At 49.5% G+C, this 18,718-nt stretch overlaps 1 protein-coding gene across 1 annotated transcript in view; it reads left to right on the forward strand.

Moving 5' to 3' along the window:
* CFAP251 (cilia and flagella associated protein 251) overlaps nucleotides 1-18,718 on the forward strand; it is a gene marked incomplete at its 5' end in the record, with an annotated part of 63,257 nt that overhangs the window by 34,327 nt on the left and 10,212 nt on the right. Inside the window, 3 exons of the mRNA XM_059138990.1 lie at nucleotides 143-306; nucleotides 4,503-4,593; nucleotides 4,806-4,949. Coding sequence (XP_058994973.1) covers nucleotides 143-306; nucleotides 4,503-4,593; nucleotides 4,806-4,949 — 399 coding nt within the window. The remainder of the gene's footprint in view (nucleotides 1-142; nucleotides 307-4,502; nucleotides 4,594-4,805; nucleotides 4,950-18,718) is intronic.

An 18,718-nucleotide genomic window follows, 5' to 3' on the forward strand; every position in this document is an offset into this window, starting at 1 on the left:
ACAGGCTGGCACACACTGAGGTGGCTCCAGAAGCATAGGCCCTTCCAGTAAACCGCACTAGGGGTGATGCGCGGACGTGCCAGACCCGAGCTTGGGGCCCAGTCATCTGAATCTGAATTTCCAATGACCTGTTCCTCTCTAGGTTGGACTTCAGATCTTACCAGTTGATGGCAATCCACACAAGACAGCTGCCATCATATGCCATCCCAGTGGGGTGGCGGGAATGGCCCTTTCCTATGACGGCTGCTGGGCCTTCACGGCGGGAGGACAGGACCGATCGGTGGTGCAGTGGGAAATCAACTTAAGGTAAGTGACCAGGCGAGAAGCTCGACCCCACAAGGAAGGTGTCAGCGGTAGACCCCCTGTTTTTAACCAGCCACAGCAGACAGGTGTCGGGCCCCTACTTTGGGCCCGGCCTTTGGGTTGTACCGCCACGACGTCTGCCTATATGTGTGCGCAGACAGAAGGTTACTGTTCTGCTTCAGGGACCGATGGGGGTTGCAGTGAAGGCGGCGTGGCTCCGCCTTGTTCCTGCGCGGGCCACACTGTCATCTGCAGATCACGCCAGCTAGAAAGATCCTGCCCAAATCTCCAAAGCCTGTGTGACAGCAATAGTATTCTTAGTAACATGTGTTTCCAGTCTGCTCTTCTGACCCACCTGGCCTGAGCTGAGACTGCCTTGGGTGAAGCCGGAGAGGTGCAGGCTTGAACACCACTGAGTACTCGGACTTTGAGGTCAAAGAGACATGGGTTCGGGTGTGGAGCCTCCTTTCTGCCGGCTGTGACACCTAGGACCTGTTTTGCAACATCTCTGCTTGTTAGAGTCCTTGCCTGTGAAATGCAGGAGGGGTGGGGGGGAGGCGGCTAGTAATACGGACTTTTATAGGATTCTTGTAAGGATTGAATAACGCAGAGCTAGGGGCTCAGTACATTAACTGGTTTCTCTCTCCTATTTATGAAGGGCTTATTGAAGAGCCTTACTGAAAAAGGGGGCGAGGGCTACAGCAGTCCTCTCGTCTACCCAGATTTACTGAGCTGCCACAGGGCAGAGCCGGTTCCCACCCCTGAGCACCTTTTCCCAGCCCCTGCCTCTCAGAAAGCCTCCTGCCTCACGGCGTCACACTCAAAAGCTGGGTGCCGACAGCTCGGAGGCCCCTTCCCTCCCAGAGAATCCTTCCTTCCTTCGATTCCTGTGCCAAGTGCACATCTCGCTTTTATGGCAGACATCGAAGCTGCTTAAACAGGGGCAGGAAGGGGCGCCTGGGTGGCTCAGTGGGTTGAAGCCTCTGCCTTCGGCTCAGGTCATGATCTCAGGGTCCTGGGATCGAGCCCCGCATCGGGCTCTCTGCTCAACAGGGAGCCTGCTTCCCCCTCTCTCTCTGCCTGCCTCTCTGCCTACTTGTGATCTCTCTCTCTCTCTCTCTCTGTCAAATAAATAAATAAAATATTTAAAAAAAAAAAAAAAAAACCGGGGCAGGAAGAGCCAGGTAGATCTGTTGTAGGTCCACACTGGTTTCAGACTGCATTAGGAGCTCTGACCTTCACCTCTGCCTTCAGCTAAGACAGCAGATCTTGGGAACGTGGGAATTTAGAAGCTAGAGGTGAGCTCGCGCATTGAAAAAGCACTTCCCGCTGGTGTGCCCAGAAGGAGCTGCTTGATTCCTAGGCAGCTAGACTGTCACCTGGGACAGTGGGAGTGAGCGACACCCTGGGGACAGAACAAAATCTCCTCCTTCTCATTTTGTCCTCTTCTCCATAATCATGGTAGAGATTAAAGGGAAAAAAAAAAAAAAAAAAAGGCACCGGCTTTCCAATGGCTTTCCTGGGCCTGGCCAGAGTCCAGGCTTCTGAGAATTTCAATTTAATCTGTTGTGGGGACAAAGGATCGTTATAAACTAATTAGCACTTCATTGCTGCTTCTGGTGTCTTAATATGTTCAGTGCTTCGCTAATGGGAAGAAATGTAACAATGCTAAACAAGTCAACAAACACAATTCCCTGCTGGCCTACCGACGGGGGGAGTCATAGGGCGAAACTAAGACCCTGTGTCCTCTCACATTCCACGGTTTTCATCCGTGTGCTCCTGGGCCAGAGACCATCCCTGCAGCACATGGCCCTTCTCCGGGGCGCACCCCTCCCTCCCTGGCATCTTCTCCTAAGGTTCAGTCTACACATACTCGACCTTTGCCCTGTCTTTGCTGGCATGCCCCCCCCTTCCCTTGTCTGGCACCTGTTTTAAAACCCCCTTTACTTTTGATGCTCAACCTCACACCCACCGCTAGTCCTGCTGCTGTGCTCAGACAGGAGCAGAAAGACCCCATTTAAATACTACCTTTCCTGCGTGCTTGTGGCATGACCTCGGGCTAGTCCCTTAACTCCTGGGTCTTAGTTTCTCCATCTGTTAAATGGGAATACCATCAGCATTTTGAGAGTAAAGGTTACCACCGCTGCTGGTGTCCCCGCCCCCGAGCCTCCTCCCCTGGGGCGCATGTGTGAACTAACCACGGGTCACAGTACTTGCTGCTTCTCCTGACTGAGCTCATTTCCCGGAAGTACTGTCTGTCTGTCTCAGCACACAGTAGGTTTTCTATAAACGTGTTGCCCTTTGTGCCCTAATGACCCCCTTTTTTGTTGCAAGCATTAGAGACCCAGCTTAAGCACAGAGGGGAATTCGTGAGACGGTCTTGGGCATCTTTCGGTCCGTCCTGCGGGGAGAGCCGGAACGGTGTGCACTCCGCGTTCGCTCTCCGCCCGGCTCTGCTGTGGGCTTTGTTCTCGTACACCTGGATTTCGTCACCCAGCGCGACCACGGCCGCTGACAGTCCTCAGATCCCACAAGCTGTTGCTCGTACCACACAGACAGTGGGTCTCTTTCCCTGGCTCCGGTTGGACCACCCCAGTCCTGTCCCTCCGGCTGTCCCAGGTCTGTTGGCAGTGGCCAGGAAGCAGGAGGTGCAGGACAGTCCTGACCCCCAGGGAGATGTTCCCAGGCACTCCTCGTAGTGACAGGCTCCTCTGCGTCACTTCTGGTCTTCACCTGGCCCTGTGCCCAAGCCACATGGCTAAAAGTGGCCTCCCACAGATCCTGGGCAATGCCCAGAGGTCACAGAGGGGGAGGCCCTCTCAGCTAGACACCTGCCTCCATGACGAATATAAGGGCTGAGAACAAGCTGAGGGCGGTGGGGGGGGGGGGGGGCTGGTCCCTGCTGCAGAGGAGGCCTCGGACCCACCTGGAGAACACACAGCACCCCCAGACACCAATGCTGCCTGCTTATGCAGGGCCTGGTAAGAGGTTATTTGAAGAAAGACGTCGGTGTATACTGACACCCCATTCAACAGAGAAGAATAACCCTAACTCCCTCGTACCGAGCCTTCTCTGGGCCAGGGCCTGTGCCGCCTGTCTTCTGTGCACTGCTGGTTTCATCTCACAGCCATCCTGGGAGGCAGGGACGACTGGTGTCCCCACACGGCATCCCCATGTGTCCAGAAACCAGCTCCCCAGTGTTAAAGGGCCCTCCCAGGCACTGGAGTCAGTGGAGAGGCTGGGACTCACACCTGGGCTTTCGGATTCAACAGCACACCTTAACAGACGCTCCTCGCAGGAGATCGGAGGGCTTCGTGTCCGTCCAGCCCTTCATGTGGCTTCAGTCCATTTCCACAACCACCCCGTGAGGCAGGCCTGTAATCATTCCCATTCTACAGATGAGGAAACAGGAGCTCAGGGAGGCTGTCACTCGCCCGTGATCGGACCGCTTGCAGGTGTCAGGGTCAAGGCTCACGCTTGTCCCTTCGACTCCAGATTCTGGATACTTAAACCTCTTCGCCACTGTGGTCTACACTGAAGTGTGTTTTAATAACCCCACAAAGAGGCTAATGGCCTGATTAGCAGAAATCCAGTTAGTGGATTATTACGATGACTTCGTATTACGTGGATTTTGTATGGGGCAAAGTCAGTCTCATACAAAAAGTAGGTTTTCTTACCATTTACAGTGCCTATTTTTAGAAAGCCTGACCCCATGTTAGAGAGCAGAGGGTTATTTTTATCTGACTGGCGTGGGTCCCTGGTGGCCTCCCGAGTTTTTATGGAAGCAATTAGTGTTGGCAGCGTACCTGCACTTATCCCGGTTTTTGGCTCCGGCCATATGCAGGGCTCATGTTACGGGCGCAGCTGCTCTGCCGGGGAGGACTGTGGGTTCAGCATACGGGGGCCCTCCCTCAGGAGAGCCGTGCTCCCCAAACACTGCAGACAAATTGCCAGGTGCCTGCGCTGTCACCAGCGAGAGAGCATCACTGTCATTAAGGCGGGTGCCCTGTACCATCAGATTCTGCATGGCGATGGGATTTGTCATTTTCAGCCTCATTTTCGAGGGAATCTTCCTAACAGGTTTCTAGAGCCCCTAATTGTACGGGCCCTGTAATGCCCTGTGAGGCCCGCGGTGCCAGGCGACGCCGGCTGACCTGCACTCGCGCCTTCTAACAGCCGTGTTTCTGTTACTGTTCTAGAGCGCTGGACGCGGCTGTTTCTCTTGGGGGTGAAGACTTGACCCCATTCTATGGTCTGGTGGCTGGTGGCAGGGAAGGAAAATTCTACAGGGTAATTGTCCTCAGAGTAAACACTTGCTAGTAACATCTAGTTATGTTTGTAAAACAAATGTGCCTGGGGTGAACCTTCTCACTTTTTTCCCCAATCTCTTTTCCCCACTGAGCTCGAAATGTACTTTTCTAGAAAATGCCCTTGGAGTCCAAATGGATGCTTCAGACTGAAACCAAAATGTGTGTTGTGTTTCCATTTTATTTCCAATGTAGGAGCTGGAAGACTATTTTTACTATTCTCAGCTCCGTAGTCAAGGTATTGATACAATGGAGACCAGAAAGGTGTCGGAACACATTTGCCTGTCAGAGCTTCCTTTTGTCATGAGGGCAATTGGCTTTTACCCTTCGGAAGAGAAGGTAGGTACAAACAAAACACGAGCAGCGGTGGGACCCATTATTTATGAAAACGACCTCTGGGAACAACAATTATAGGTCAAGCTAAAAATTTCACATCATTCTTACATAAACGGATCAGAAAGAAGGTTCTGGGTGTACCAGACGTGCTCCTTAGAAACAGACTTACCATAAAGATATTCTGGAAAGTCTTATTCCTTACTGGAGTGTGACCCGGGGAAGCGCTCGGGTTTTGGAATTAGGCAGACGGGCCCGTGCTGAGCTCAAGGAGGTGATGCGTGTGAATCATGGGGCGCAGGGCTGGGCGCGGAGGGAGAGCTCAGGGAATAGGTGTTGTGGGGGTGATTTTCAGGGAGCAGTTGCTGTCCGCCCCAGCCTGTGTGAATGGGGTGCCGCTGGGAGGTGGGCGCTCATGCTGGGCCGTGGGGCTCAGAAGAAGCCATCAGTCCTCATGACCCTCACAAAACACAGCCCAGCTGCGCGGGGCTCCCAGGGACCAGAAGCACTGCAGGGAAAATGGTCGTCCGATTGGGTTTTCCTTCAGACGCGAAAGATTACCACATTTTCATTGTGGGAAGTTTGGGAAAGGTACACAAGTGGAATGAAGAACATAATTACTTATAATCCCACATACACAGACGTAACAGTTACATAAAATTTTAAAAAATGAATGGGTACCATGTTGAATACATATTTTTATTCTATATTTCCACTTGCTGTTCTAACCATTTTGCATTTATTAGTAATTCTTTGAAAACATGATTTTTTAAAAAAGATTATTTATTTATTTGAAAGAGAGCAGAGAGAGAGAGAGAGAGAGAGAGCATGAGTGGGGGGAGGGGCACAGGGAGAAACAGACTCCCCACCCAATAGGGAGCCTGATGCAGGGCTCAGTCCCAGGACCCTGAGATCATGACCTGTGCCGAAGGCAGATGCTTAACTACCTGAGCCACCTAGATTCTCCTGAAAACATGATTTTTAAAGCACATATCTTTATTTTTTTTATTAACACATAATATATTATTTGCTTTAGTGAGTCATCAGGCTTACACACTTCACAGCACTCACCATAGCACATACCCTCCCCAATGTCCATCATCTGGCCACCCTATCCCTCCCCCTCAACCCCCCTCATTTTGTTTCCTGAGATTAAGTCTCTAATGGTTTGTCTCCGTCCTGATCCCATCTTGTTTCATTTTATCCCTCTCTATCCCCATGATACCCTGCCCTGCCCCTCAAGTTCCTTATATCAGAGAGATCATATGATAATTGCCTTTCTCTGATTGACTTATTTCACTAAGCATAATACCCTCTAGTTCCATCCACATCATCACAAATGGCAAGATTTCGTTTCTTTTGATGGCTGCATAGTATTCCATTGTGTATATACATACCACATCTTCTTTATCCATTCATCTGTTGATGGACATCTAGGTTCTTTCCATAGTTTGGCTCTTGAGGACATTGTTGCTATAAATATTCGGTGAACGTGCCCCTTCGGATCACTACCTTTGTATCTTTAGGGTAAATACCCAATAGTGCGATTGCTGGGTCATAGGAAGCTCTATTTTCAACTTTTTGAGGAACCTCCATGCTGTATTCCAGAGTGGCTGCACCAGCTTGCATTCCCACCAACAGTGCAGGAGGGATCCCCTTTCTCCGCATCTTCGCCAGCATCTGTCATTTCCTGACTTGTTAATTTTGCCATTCTGACTGGCATGAGGTGGTATCTCATTGTGGTTTTGATTTGTATTTCCCTCATGCCAAGTGATGTTGAGCACTTTTTCATGTGTATGTTGGCCATTTGGATGTCTGCTTTGCCAAATTTCTGTTCATGTCTTCTGCCCATTTCTTAATTGGATTATTTGTTCTTTGGCTGTTGAGTTTGGTAATTTCTTTTTTTAAAAAATTTTTTAAAGATTGTGGTTATTTGAGAGAGAGAGAGTGAGAGAGAGCATGGGGGGGGGTCAGAGGGAGAAGCAGACTCTCCATGGAGCTGAGAGCCCGATGTGGGACTCGATCCCGGGACTCTGGGATCGTGACCTGAGCCAAAGGCAGTCACTTTACCAACTGAGCCACCCAGGTGCCCATGTTTGATAAGTTCTTTATAGATTTTGGATACTAGCCCTTTATCTGATATGTCATTTGCAAATATCATCTCCCATCCTGTCAGTTGTCTTTGGTTCTGTTGACTCTTTGCTGTGCAAAAGCTTTTGATCTTGATGAAGTCCCAATAGTTCATTTTTGCCCCTGCTTCCCTTGCCTTTGGCGGACATATCTTAATTTTATAACTTTTTCTGATTTAGAAAATAGAACTATAAAAAAGAAATAGAAATTCCTCAGAGATGATCACTGTTCACATCTTGGTGGACTTCCTTCTGTTTGGTTTTTTTTTTTTAAGATTTTATTTATTTATTTGACAGAGAGAGATCACAAGTAGGCAGAGAGAGGGAGAGGGAGGAGGAAGCAGGCCCCCTGCCAAGCAGGGAGCCCAATGTGGGACTTGATCCCAGGACCCTGAGATCATGACCTGAGCCGAAGGCAGAGGCTTAACCCACTGAGCCACCCAGGCGCCCCCTTCTGTTGTTTTATATATGGATATAGATACATCTCTATTTTAAAATTAAAAATTGGCATTATATGGTATATACATGTATATGTCCATGTATATCAACAGTTTACAGATATGCATGTGTAGATGTAAGGATTTGTGGGTGTATATAGGTATATATGTGTATATGTGGATATATTTATATCAACACTCTTAGTAACTATTGTTTTGTGAGCATGATGGTAAAAATTCCCAGACAGTATACTTTCCCCCCTAGCTTAATTGAGATATAATTGACATATAACCTTATATAGTTGCAAATATATAGTGTAGTGCTTTTATATATGTATTATTGCAAAATGATCACCACAATAAGTTTAGTTAACATATCTGTCACCTCACACAGTTACATTTGTGTATGTGTGTGGCAAGAAACTTTTATTTATTTTTTCTTTTCTCAAAAATTTTTTTAAAGATTTTATTTATTTATCAGAGAGAGAGAGGGAGAGAGCGAGCACAGGCAGAGTGGCAGGCAGAGGCAGAGGGAGAGGCAGGCTCCCTGCTGAGCAAGGAGCCCGATGTGGAACTCGATCCCAGGGTGCTGGGATCATGACCTGATCATGACCAGGCAGCTGCTTAACCAACTGAGCCACCCAGGCGTCCCTTTCTCAGATTTTTATTTAAATTCTAGTTAGTTCACATTTAGTATAATATTAGTTTGAAGAGTAGAATTCAGTGGTTCATCACTTACATACAACACCCAGTGCTCATCACAATCAGTGCCCTCCTTAATGCCCAACCCCCCACCCCGTCTGTCCCATCCCCCACTCTCCTCCCTCCATCAACCCTCAGTTTGTTCTCTGTCATTAAGAGTCTCTTATGGTTTGTTTCCCTCTCTCCTTCTTTTTTTCCCATTCCAGATGTGTTCATCTGTTTCTTAAATTCCACAGATGAGTGAAATCATATGGTATTTGTCTTTCTCTGACTGACTTATTTCACTGAGCATAGTAACACTGTAGCTCCATTCATGGCACCACAAGTGGCAAGATTTCATTCTTTTTGATGGCTGAGTAATATTCCACTGTGTGTATATATGCCACATCAGTCAATGGGCATGTGGGATCTTGGTAAAAAACTTTTAAAACCTACTTTCCAGCAGCTTTCTTTTTTTCAAAGATTTTATTTGTTTGACTGAGAGAGGGAACACAAGCATGGGGAGTGGGAGAGGGAGAAAAAGGCTTCCCGCCGAGTGGAGACCCCAATGCAGGGCTTGATCCCAGGACCCCAGGATCATGACCTGAGCCGAAGGCAGACACGTAAGGACTGAGCCACCCGGGTGCCCCCAAGCAGCTTTCACATAAATATACAATACAGGATTGTTAACTATAGTCATCATGCTGAATGTAACATTCTCCAGGACTTTTTCATCTTGTCACTGGAAGTTTGTACCCTGGCAAACACTGTCTGTTTTGTGTTTCTATGAGTTTGGGGTTTCTCTTTTTAGATTCTACATACATGTCTTTCTTGGTCTGACTTACTTCATTTAGTAAAATACCCTCGAGTTTCATTCATGTCCTAAGTGGCAGAATTTCTTTCTTTTTTATGGCTGAATAATATTCCATTATATAGCCAGAAATCACATTTTCTGTGTTTATTCCCACCAACAGTGCACAAGGGTCCATTCTCCCCACATCCTTGCCAGCACTTACCTTTTGTCTTTGAGGATAGCCATTCTAACAGGGGGGAGGTGATAGCTTAGTACAGCTTTGACTTGCCTTTCCCTGACGGTGAGTAATGTTGAGGACATTTTCACGTTTGAATATCTTTTTTGGAAAAATATTTATTCAGGTCTTTGGCCCAGTTATAAATTGGGGTATTTTGTTTGTTTGTTTGTTTTGCTGTTGGGTTGTGTGAGTTCCCTATGTATTTAGATGGCAACCCCTTATCAGAGATGTGGTTTGCAAATGTTTTCTCGCATGCTGTAGGTTACCTTTTCATTTTGCTAATTTCTATGGCTGCGCGGAAGCTTTTGGGTTTGATGTAGATGACGTGCTTTTGACAGGCTGTGTACTTAACTTGGTTGTCTGAAGTGTTCAGCTGTCTGAGAATGGCGACGATGAGCATCTCTGGTTCCAGTTTTTGCATACTCCTCTGATTATTTTCCCATCTCCAAGTCCTAGAAATAGAATTACTGGGTCAGAGAATAGGAACTTCAAGGCTCCGCTGCCAAGCAGCTTTCCAAAAATGTCGCATTTCGCAGCCCACCATCAGGCACACAGAAGGCCTGAAACCCAGCTCCGCTGTGGTGCCCACATTGCTGGCTGGGTGCATTTCAGGGAGGGAAGCTGTGGTCCCCGTTACTTCTCCTGGTGCACCTAGAACCACCTGTTTCCGTGTACTCTGGGTCTGACCAGAAGGTGACTTTTATTCTCCAAATAGCATCGGGAAAAACGAGCTCTGAGGGCCCAGAGACCCATGCAGAGACTTGAACGAGTGCCTTCCGCACAGCGGGTTTTCTGAGCTCCTCAAAAGGCCTTTTGACCAATGTACATTTTGTAAAAGTACATGCCCAGAAATGGCAGCGACTATGGTGAAAGTTTGTGCAACCCACATAAAAGTGTTACAGAGAGCTGCACTTCCAAAGCACGTTCCTTCGAACGGCCAGGTCCCAAACCAGCAAACTGCCTCAGAAGTACAAGGGGCACTTAAGGAAGAACAGATTCCCGGGCCCATCCTGGACCAAGCTGGTCAGACTCTCCAAGCAGGGGGGCTGGGAGTCTGCATTTCCCCCTCCCAGGGCTGGCTGTAAACAGCTGCCTTGGAACACTGGCCCGGTGAGGTGTTTCCCAGGGTCGCTCCTGCTCAAGGAAGGATTAGACAAAGCAAAACAGGATTATTAGTCAGGACCCTCCTTTGGTCACAGGTTACCGAAACCTAATGTGGACTAGTTTTTGGTTCGCAGGATTCCAAGTCTAGAGGTAGAGGTAATGTCCAGAATGACCTAGGTTAGGCCCACATGCTGCTGCCAGGAAGCATCGTCCCCCCCAGGCCTCTCCTTCCTCCGTGTTGCTTTGTAAACGTAGTAGGTCCTTGGGCCCATGTGCAGCAGGCACAACTCCAGAGCCCAAACATTGCCCCCAGCCTTGTCCTGCTGTCCTCGGGGCAGGCGCTCCTCAGGTTGGCCAAGCCTGGATGCTCCCGTGAGTCAGAGGCAGAGTCAGGCACCTTGACCACGAGGACTCTGGGGCGGCAGGAGTGGACTTCAGATGGAATTCTGCAGAGGAAAAAAAAAAATGGGTCCACGATTCTGAGGCTTTGGGAAGTTCCTGGACATTGGGAAGTGAGGTGAACACAAGCGGGACGGCACCCCCCAGCTGGACTGATTAGAGAAACCTCTTTCTTTTCTCACTTTGGAAATAACCGCTTTCCACTTCTCACCTGGGTCCCCCCCCCCGCCCCCGTATTCCATCATCTTTATTGTATCTGTGGTCCATCTTCTCCGTTTTTTCCCACGCACTGATCTTAAGTGAAGCCCCACCTTCTCGGGGTGACCGGCTGGCATATGGCTTTCCAGACCGAGGAAGGGGAAGCACAAACGTTGCTAGGAAGTGCGGGGGCCCCAGAACCTGGCTGGTCTTGCTGACCCCTTGCAAGTCATGTCAGCGAGAGTCTGAGTTCCTGTGACGGCGTCTGTCAGACGAGGCTGGTGGGAGCTGGCACCTCCAGCGTTGTTTCGAGGACTGACAGACGTGGGTCTAAGGACCCCCCCCACCCCGTGCCACACAGAGTAGCTACTGATTAGCCCCTTTTCTCACTTTCGTATTTCCTGTCAACACGGCGTGTTCTGTTTAAGAGGTACATGAGACAGCCCCTCTCTTACTTATTTTTAACTTTTTATTTTAGAAAATTCCTAACAGAAAAAAGCAGAGAAAATAGTGTAATAAACTGTCGTGTGCCCATCAGTCAGCTTCAACAATTACCAGCTCCTGTTACATCCAGACCCACCAACTTCCTGGGCACCTTTGGCCTGTTCTGAAGCAGGTGCCACACACTCTTACTTCACAGGGAGGCCTCTGGAACTGGGGTGTCCCTTACTCCATCATCTAGTCGGGGAGAGGGTCCCTCTTCCACCCCTGTAGGTGTCTCAGGTTCACCGCTACGCACGTCCTGCGGGCGGGCATCAGATGTGTCTCGGGTTCAAGCCATCCGTGTAGGGAGGCAGCGCCTCCCGCGTCAGGTGGCCCCAGGGCCGACCCCCTGCCTGGAGCCACTGGGCAGCCGCACGATTGGGTCGCATCCCTGACTTCTCCAAGTCTCTGTTTCCTCATCTGTGAAGTGGGAGTAGTAGTAGCGCCCACCTCCTGGGACGGGTGACTGAAGAGTGACCGCGCATCTACTTAGCACAGGCCGTGGCGTGTTACACGTTTGGAAAATACCATCGAGTATCACTGTTTTCATCATCGTGTCCTCATCTCTGGACGCGAGCTTGTGAAACACCTCAGGGCCAGGGCTTCTCTGACTGTGTGGTTCTTTGTTCACAATTTCCTTTCTAAAACCAGTTTCTTATTTCCTTGACTCATCTGGTAAAGGCACTTTGCATAAGTGACTGAAAAGTCATCAAACTGATAGCAGTTTTCTCATTCAGGATTTTTTTTAAGGGATTTTCTTTTCTTTTCTTTTCCTTCTTTCCTTCCTTCTTTCTCGTAAGCTCTACACCCTCAGTGTGGGGCTCAAACTCACAACCCTGAGATCAAGAGTCACATGCTCTACTGGCAGCCAGCCACGCACCCCTCCTTCAGGATCCTTGATTTTCAGCCCTAAGCTCATTTAAATGTGTCCTCTGCAGTCCTGCTTGGCTGGTAAGGGAATTCTTGGTGTTTAGCCTCTGTGACCCTCGCTACCTAGCACATGAGGTGCTACAGACAGATGGAGGGCTCAGAGTGACTGGCCTTTTCCTGCTTCCTGTAGAAGCAAGCTCGTGCCGTGATTGAAGGTCCTCAGCCAGCCAGTCACTGGCAAAACATACTAAGACCTAACACCCTCTCCAGGTCTTGCTGGTGAGTAAACCGTCCCCAGAAAAAAAACATTAGTCTGCAGCAAATGTAAAGTGGCATCGAGCCTCCGCTATACACAAAAAGAAGTGGAAATGGCAATTGTATGGTTTCCAATGGCTGTTGGAGACCTCTCTCCTCTCTGTCACAAAGGAGAGTTTCAGTGCCCCCTGGGAGGTCTTCATAAATCCCTTGGCCTCCAGGGTTTTCCGTCCACCTAAATAAACACACTCACTCTCTGGAGATGTTTTCCAAAGGCCCCTGGCCCAGATGTGGCCACATCAGTGTGCAGACCTCACGAGCTGATGAGTCTGTTTCTATCTGAAAACTTTTTGATCTCTTGTTTTCACATTAGATTTTAGGGACTTCCATAAGAACTTCTTCAGGGCTTTGAAACTTTCAAATTCAGGCTTCGTTGTGGTTAATGAAACATTTCCCATTAAGATGCAGCTGTTCCCCCGTCCCCGAGAAGCTGCAGGAAGGACACAGAGCTAGTAGAATACTTCAGCACTTGGTTCCATAAAAGACACAGTCACAGAGGTTCACACCAGTGCCCCACCACCACCCAGGCTATACGTTACTTATCTTTTCTCTTACGTCAATTTAACTGCCTACGGGTTTTGAATCTAGTCAGTGTGGTAAATTGAAGCCAAATTACAGAAGAATATAACCCTCTCTGCAAATTCCTAACCCTTCCCATGCTTTGCAGAGCGCTGTACTTGGGCATAATACAGCCAAAGTGTGGTCAGGGAGGGCCTACTCTACTTAGAGATCTTCATTTTTTAAAATGAACTGTTTGCACTGTTTGTAATGTGATAGAAGGAACCAAAACTTCGGCATCACGGTTTTCTACAGGAAAACGTACACACAGGACAAAGTTTCGTCTTCTAGCTTCATCATTTTCTTTTCCTGCAGGACTCTGGAGTGCCCTGTTGGGGACTTGCCTGTGCTTCACATGGCAAGTCACATGCTTACTGGTGGCAACGTTTCTGTTTTGCTTGCAGAGCACTCCTTGTTTAATCCTGATAGGTTTTCGCATTGAATTAACAGTTGGGTCACCACTTAGTTCTATAAATGTGAGCAGAGAGGGGTGTGTCTGGCAAGTGTTCACATAAGGGACACTCTGCAAATGTTGGTCAGATGAATGAGGGAGGGAGGGGGTGATGGGCTTTGGTCAGATCTGGCACAAAGACAAGGGAAGGAGAATCCCTGACATTATTATTTGATTTCAGGGTAATCAGCAGTAGCGTTTGATAGATTCAGGAACTTAGTGTTTTTAGGAATATTTAGAGAGGAATAAACAATCACTGAACTTTAAAAAAAATTTTTTTTGGTAAAGATTTTATTTATATAGTTGACAGAGAAAGAGCACAAGCAGGGGGAGTGGCAGAGGGAGAGGGAGAAGCAGGCTCCCCACAGAGCGGAGAGCCCGATGCAGGCAGGGCTCGATCCTGGGTCCCTGAGACCATGATCTGGGCTAAAGGGAGAGGCTTTAACCCACTGAGCCACCCAGGTGCCCCATGACCAACGTTTTTTGACTCAAAAAGCATGTACGGAGGATTTGTGATTAAAGGGAAAAGGGCAAGTCACAAAACCATGTGTAAAGCATGAACTCATTTCATTAATAATAATTTAGATATTCATACATGCCTAGCAAAACTCTGAAAGACCACGCCCCAAATGCTTAACAACATTGACTTCTGAGGGGCGGGCTTTGGGAGAATCTTTACTTCCCACTTTGTGCACATAAGCCCGTGTCAGCAGGGGCCTCTGGTACCAGCTGGAACCTGGCTCTGGTCCATGAGAGTCAGGGTTTGGGGGCTCCCCTGGGGGCTCCCATGTGTGTGTGCAGACTCTATCTACCCCACGTCATTCCAGACCTGACACTCAGCTCATTCCTCAGTTTCCACAAAAACACAAAGCCCACTCGTGGAAGACAACTTGCTTGAAAATTTGGGAATCATCAGAAAGAGACACAGACCTGGATTTCCCAGCAATGTACCAGAAACTGCTTTTAGACGTTTCTCCCAGTCCTGCCAGTCACTCTGACAGGGGCTTCCTTGCTGGCCTTCATCCCACGCACGACTCCGTGCTCTGCTCCCCCTCTGTCCTGGTGCACGCCCAGGAACGCCACGTTCTCCTTGTGTTAGCCATGGCCAGTTTGGCTTTCTTAGCTTCTGTGTCCAAACCTGCAACCCAAGCCCATCTTGAGGGTCTATAAATGAAAAATTACCCATTTAGTAGTTTCTACCCTCCTTAGAAGACAGTTGTGGTTATATGGGGAAAGGGACTTACACTATACAGTTCTGTAATGTTTTAATTTTTCTTAGCTACAAGCGTGTGGCTTGTGTTGCTTTTGTATCGAGAACAAAACCCAGGAAGATAAACAAACAAATCCTCCCAAAGCCCTTTGTGCTAATCTTGTGGCTAAACCATGGTCCCAGCTGGGATGGAGGGCCTGTGGCCAACCAGCGCAGCTTTCCCCATGCAAGGAGGAGAAATCCGAACCAGTGGTCATGGGCACAGGGTCTGCCCCGATCAAGACCCCATGGGAATTGGGAGATTTGCACGTAGAAAAGAAGCCCTCAACATGTTGGGTTTGCTCTGAAACAGAAATGTTGGGAGTTCCTTCTATGGCCCAGTGCTCTAGGGAGGACTTCCCGGTCAGCTGAGAGCCCTATACCAGGGAGCAGTGTGTGCCCCTGCAGAGAGATCAGGGTCAGACAAAACAATTTCTGTTGTTCACACTTTAACGCGTTTAAAGAGAGAAATCCCGAAATGCCACACAACCGCCAAAAAAAGAGTGCAGGGGACAACAATACCATAATAACACCAGCACCACCAGCAACAGCCAGGCCCTTCTCTCTGGGGCTCCTGCCACACGCCCCGTTTTATGCCAACCCTGCTGGTGTTTAACCCTCCGGCAGGAAGATGCTTTTATAGTCTCCATTTTACAGATGGGGAAGTGGGGCTTCCCAGGTTCTGTTTCTACGCGGACTCGTTAGTGCGAACAAGGAAAAAAAAAAACCTAAAAATTGCGACATTGAATGCTGGTTATAGCTGAGGGATGGGGAATGATAGGGCATTTTATTTCATTTTATATCTCTTTTCTCCTTATATATCTTTGCTTGAATTTTTTTTATAACAAGCGTGTACTAATCTTTATTGGTTTTATGATTGCAACAGGATAGGTCATAGTGGTGGTGGAAAACATATTCAAAAAAATATGAGTGTTATTTGCTTTGTTACTTGCCTTTGCCATGACTTCACCTCCCATTATTTTTCTTTCTTTTTGACAACTTTTGCGGAGCTCTGTCCCATCCCCTACAGTTCATGCATTTGAAATGGCTTTTAGTTCACAGAGTTGTGCAGCCATCACCGCTGTCTAATCCCAGAGCATGTTATCACCCTAAAAAGAAACCCCACACCCATGAACGCATGTAATACGGTGACCCACCAAATACGGTCCCCACTCCTACCTCCCCGCTTCCGGCACCCACCCGTCTCCTTCCTGCCTCTATGCATTTGCCTGTTCTGGACATTTCATAGCGATGGCCTCATGCACTATGTGGTCTTTTGTGTCTGGCTTCCCTCACGGGAGAATCACGTTTGCAAGTTTCCTCCGGGTTGTAGCAGGTGTCCATGCTTCCTTCCTCTTTGTAACTGAATAATATTCTGTTCATTCGTATGGATGTGTCGCGTTTTTTCATTCATCGAATGATGGACATTTGGGTGGTTTCCACATTTTGGCTCTTATGAGTAACGCCGCTATGAATATTTGTGTACAAAAGCTGGGTTTTAATTTCTTGTGCCTCCGTACCTGGGGGGTAGAATTGCGTATCAATAACTCCCATGTTTGCGGAACGGCCAGATTGGTCTCTATTTATTATTTCTTGGCCTGAACCAGTTTCTGGGTGCATGTTTCTGGGTAGCTACAAGGAAGCAGGACTTTGAAGAGCGGTGAGCGCTTGCCTGACAAACCCTCGACTGTGGGTCTGGGACAAGCTGGAGGACTTGACATTTAGATTTTAAAGCCGTTTCCTGGAGGGTGAGCGTGGAAGTGTTTGACCCCGGGGCTCTGATGAGGGCCTGGGGGAAGGTTCTCCTAAGGGGCCCCCAGTGAGCAGTGCTTTCGTTTCTGGGCCCCCCTCACCGCAGACAGCAGGGAGAGAGCAAGCACGGAGGCCAAGCACCAAGGGCTGGCCTGACCCTGCCACTGGGTCCCGCGGGTGTGGCCCGTCTCACTCCTGGAGAAAGGCAGCCGTCGTCCAAATATAGTTCCTGGAGGAAGCAGGGAGCGGTCGTGAGTCACGGAGCCCAGCATAAATAGTGGAGGTGTCTCCAGATGCGAGTGTGCAGAGGGGCTGCCAGGCCTGGCAGCCTCCTCCCCAGTGCCCTCCTTCCCTGCCCGGGGCCCCAGGAGAGGGTCCCCGGTGACAACACGCACCGGGACAGTGGGCTCCTCAGCATCTGCTGGGGCTGCGCTAGAGGGCACCCTGGGGCGGGGGACGGGGGTCGGGGGCCCTGAGCAGACAGAGAGTCCTCCTGGCCATGCGAGCCCGAGAAACCAGCACAAGAGAAACAGAGGCGTGCCAGCAGCCAGCAGCCTGCTTGTCCACCGAGGGAGGCCTGCGCTCAAATGTCGCGTGTTCCTCTCTGCCTCACAGGGAGGCTAGAAAGCGTGAGTAGAAAATGGTGCTAAGGCCATTAGTGGCTTTCTGCTGCCATGGGAGTGAATGGCCGAGGAGGCAGAGTAAAACAAGCCTGAGCAAGGGGACCCAGGCCACCAGGACCGGGTCTCCCTTCTGTCATAGGCCACACAGCAGGGCCTGCAGAAGCCCAGGCACCGCGTGGCTAAGCCTGGGAAGTTACAAACCAAGCAGCAAGCTGTTAATACTCTGCCCTGACAGTTCTCCCTCTGACTTGGGCTCCTTCAGATTCTGGGGCTCCCTGCGTTTCCCACTTGGACGGGCGGCATGAGGAGGGCCAGGCCAGTGGCGACTGCCTGTCTTCCTGCCCGGCTCCCTCCTTGGCCAGCCTTCAACCCCGTGGGCGTGGTCACAGTGCAGGTCCCTCTCCAAGGAAGACTTCAGGAGACCTGCAGGCCCTGGAAGTGGGCTTGGGTTATTTGGGGGCCGGGGTAGTCCTGGGGTTCCGGGTTCCCAGAGCATGGGTTATGATGGAGGGCAGGGCGTCTAGGTGGGGACCTCCTATGGCCCCAAGACTCCTTTGAGGTTAACCAGAGGGGGCCCCTCTTGCCTGGATACCGTGGTGTCCCTGCCGGAGAACCCCTCTCTCTAACAGGGATGGTTTCTTCTCAGGTCTGCGTCTGGAAATGCAGGCCTACCATCATCAGACTCCTCCGACTTTCCAAGAGAAGTCTGAAAGCTAGATTTCTTTTTTTTTTTTTTAAGATTTTATTTATTTATTTGACAGAGATCACAAGTAGACAGAGAGACAGGCAGAGAGAGAGAGAGGAGGAAGCAGGCTCCCTGCTGAGCAGAGAGCCCAATGCGGGACTCGATCCCAGGATCCTGAAATCATGACCTGAGCCGAAGGCAGAGGCTTAACCCACTGAGCCACCCAGGTGCCCCTGAAAGCGAGATTTCTATATGAAATCTCCTAATTCTGGAAGTCCCACACAAACCCTGCCAGTGTGCCACTTCTGACCTGCCGATAGCACCAAGGTTCTCGGTGCTTCATGGGAATCCCGACCCGCCGGTCTGGTGGCAGGAGGGATAATACCCCCCAGAGGGGTCTGGGTCTTCATTCCTGCAACCTGTGAATACACTACCTCACGTGGCAAGAGAATGTCACAAGTATGATTAAATTAAGGATCTTGAGATGGGAGATTATCCTGGATAATCTGGCGGACCTGGTGTAATCACAAGGGTCTTTAGAAGAGGGAGCCAAGAGGTCGGGGTCAGAGGAGGAGGCACGAGAAGGGAAGGAGGTGCCAGAGCTCGTGATGAGGCTGCTGGCTTTGAAGATGGAAGGGCCAAGGGCCAAGGAACAGTGGCACCTCTAGAAGCTGAAGGGCAACACAAGCAGATTCTCCACTAGAGCTTCCAGAAAGAACGCAGCCCCACGCACACCTTCATGTTGGCTCTTCAGACCCATGGCAGACTTCTGACCTTGAGAACAAGGAGACCAGCTCGTGTGCTTTAAGC

This window comes from Mustela lutreola, chromosome 11 (assembly GCF_030435805.1).
Source record: "Mustela lutreola isolate mMusLut2 chromosome 11, mMusLut2.pri, whole genome shotgun sequence".
NCBI lineage: Eukaryota > Metazoa > Chordata > Mammalia > Carnivora > Mustelidae > Mustela > Mustela lutreola.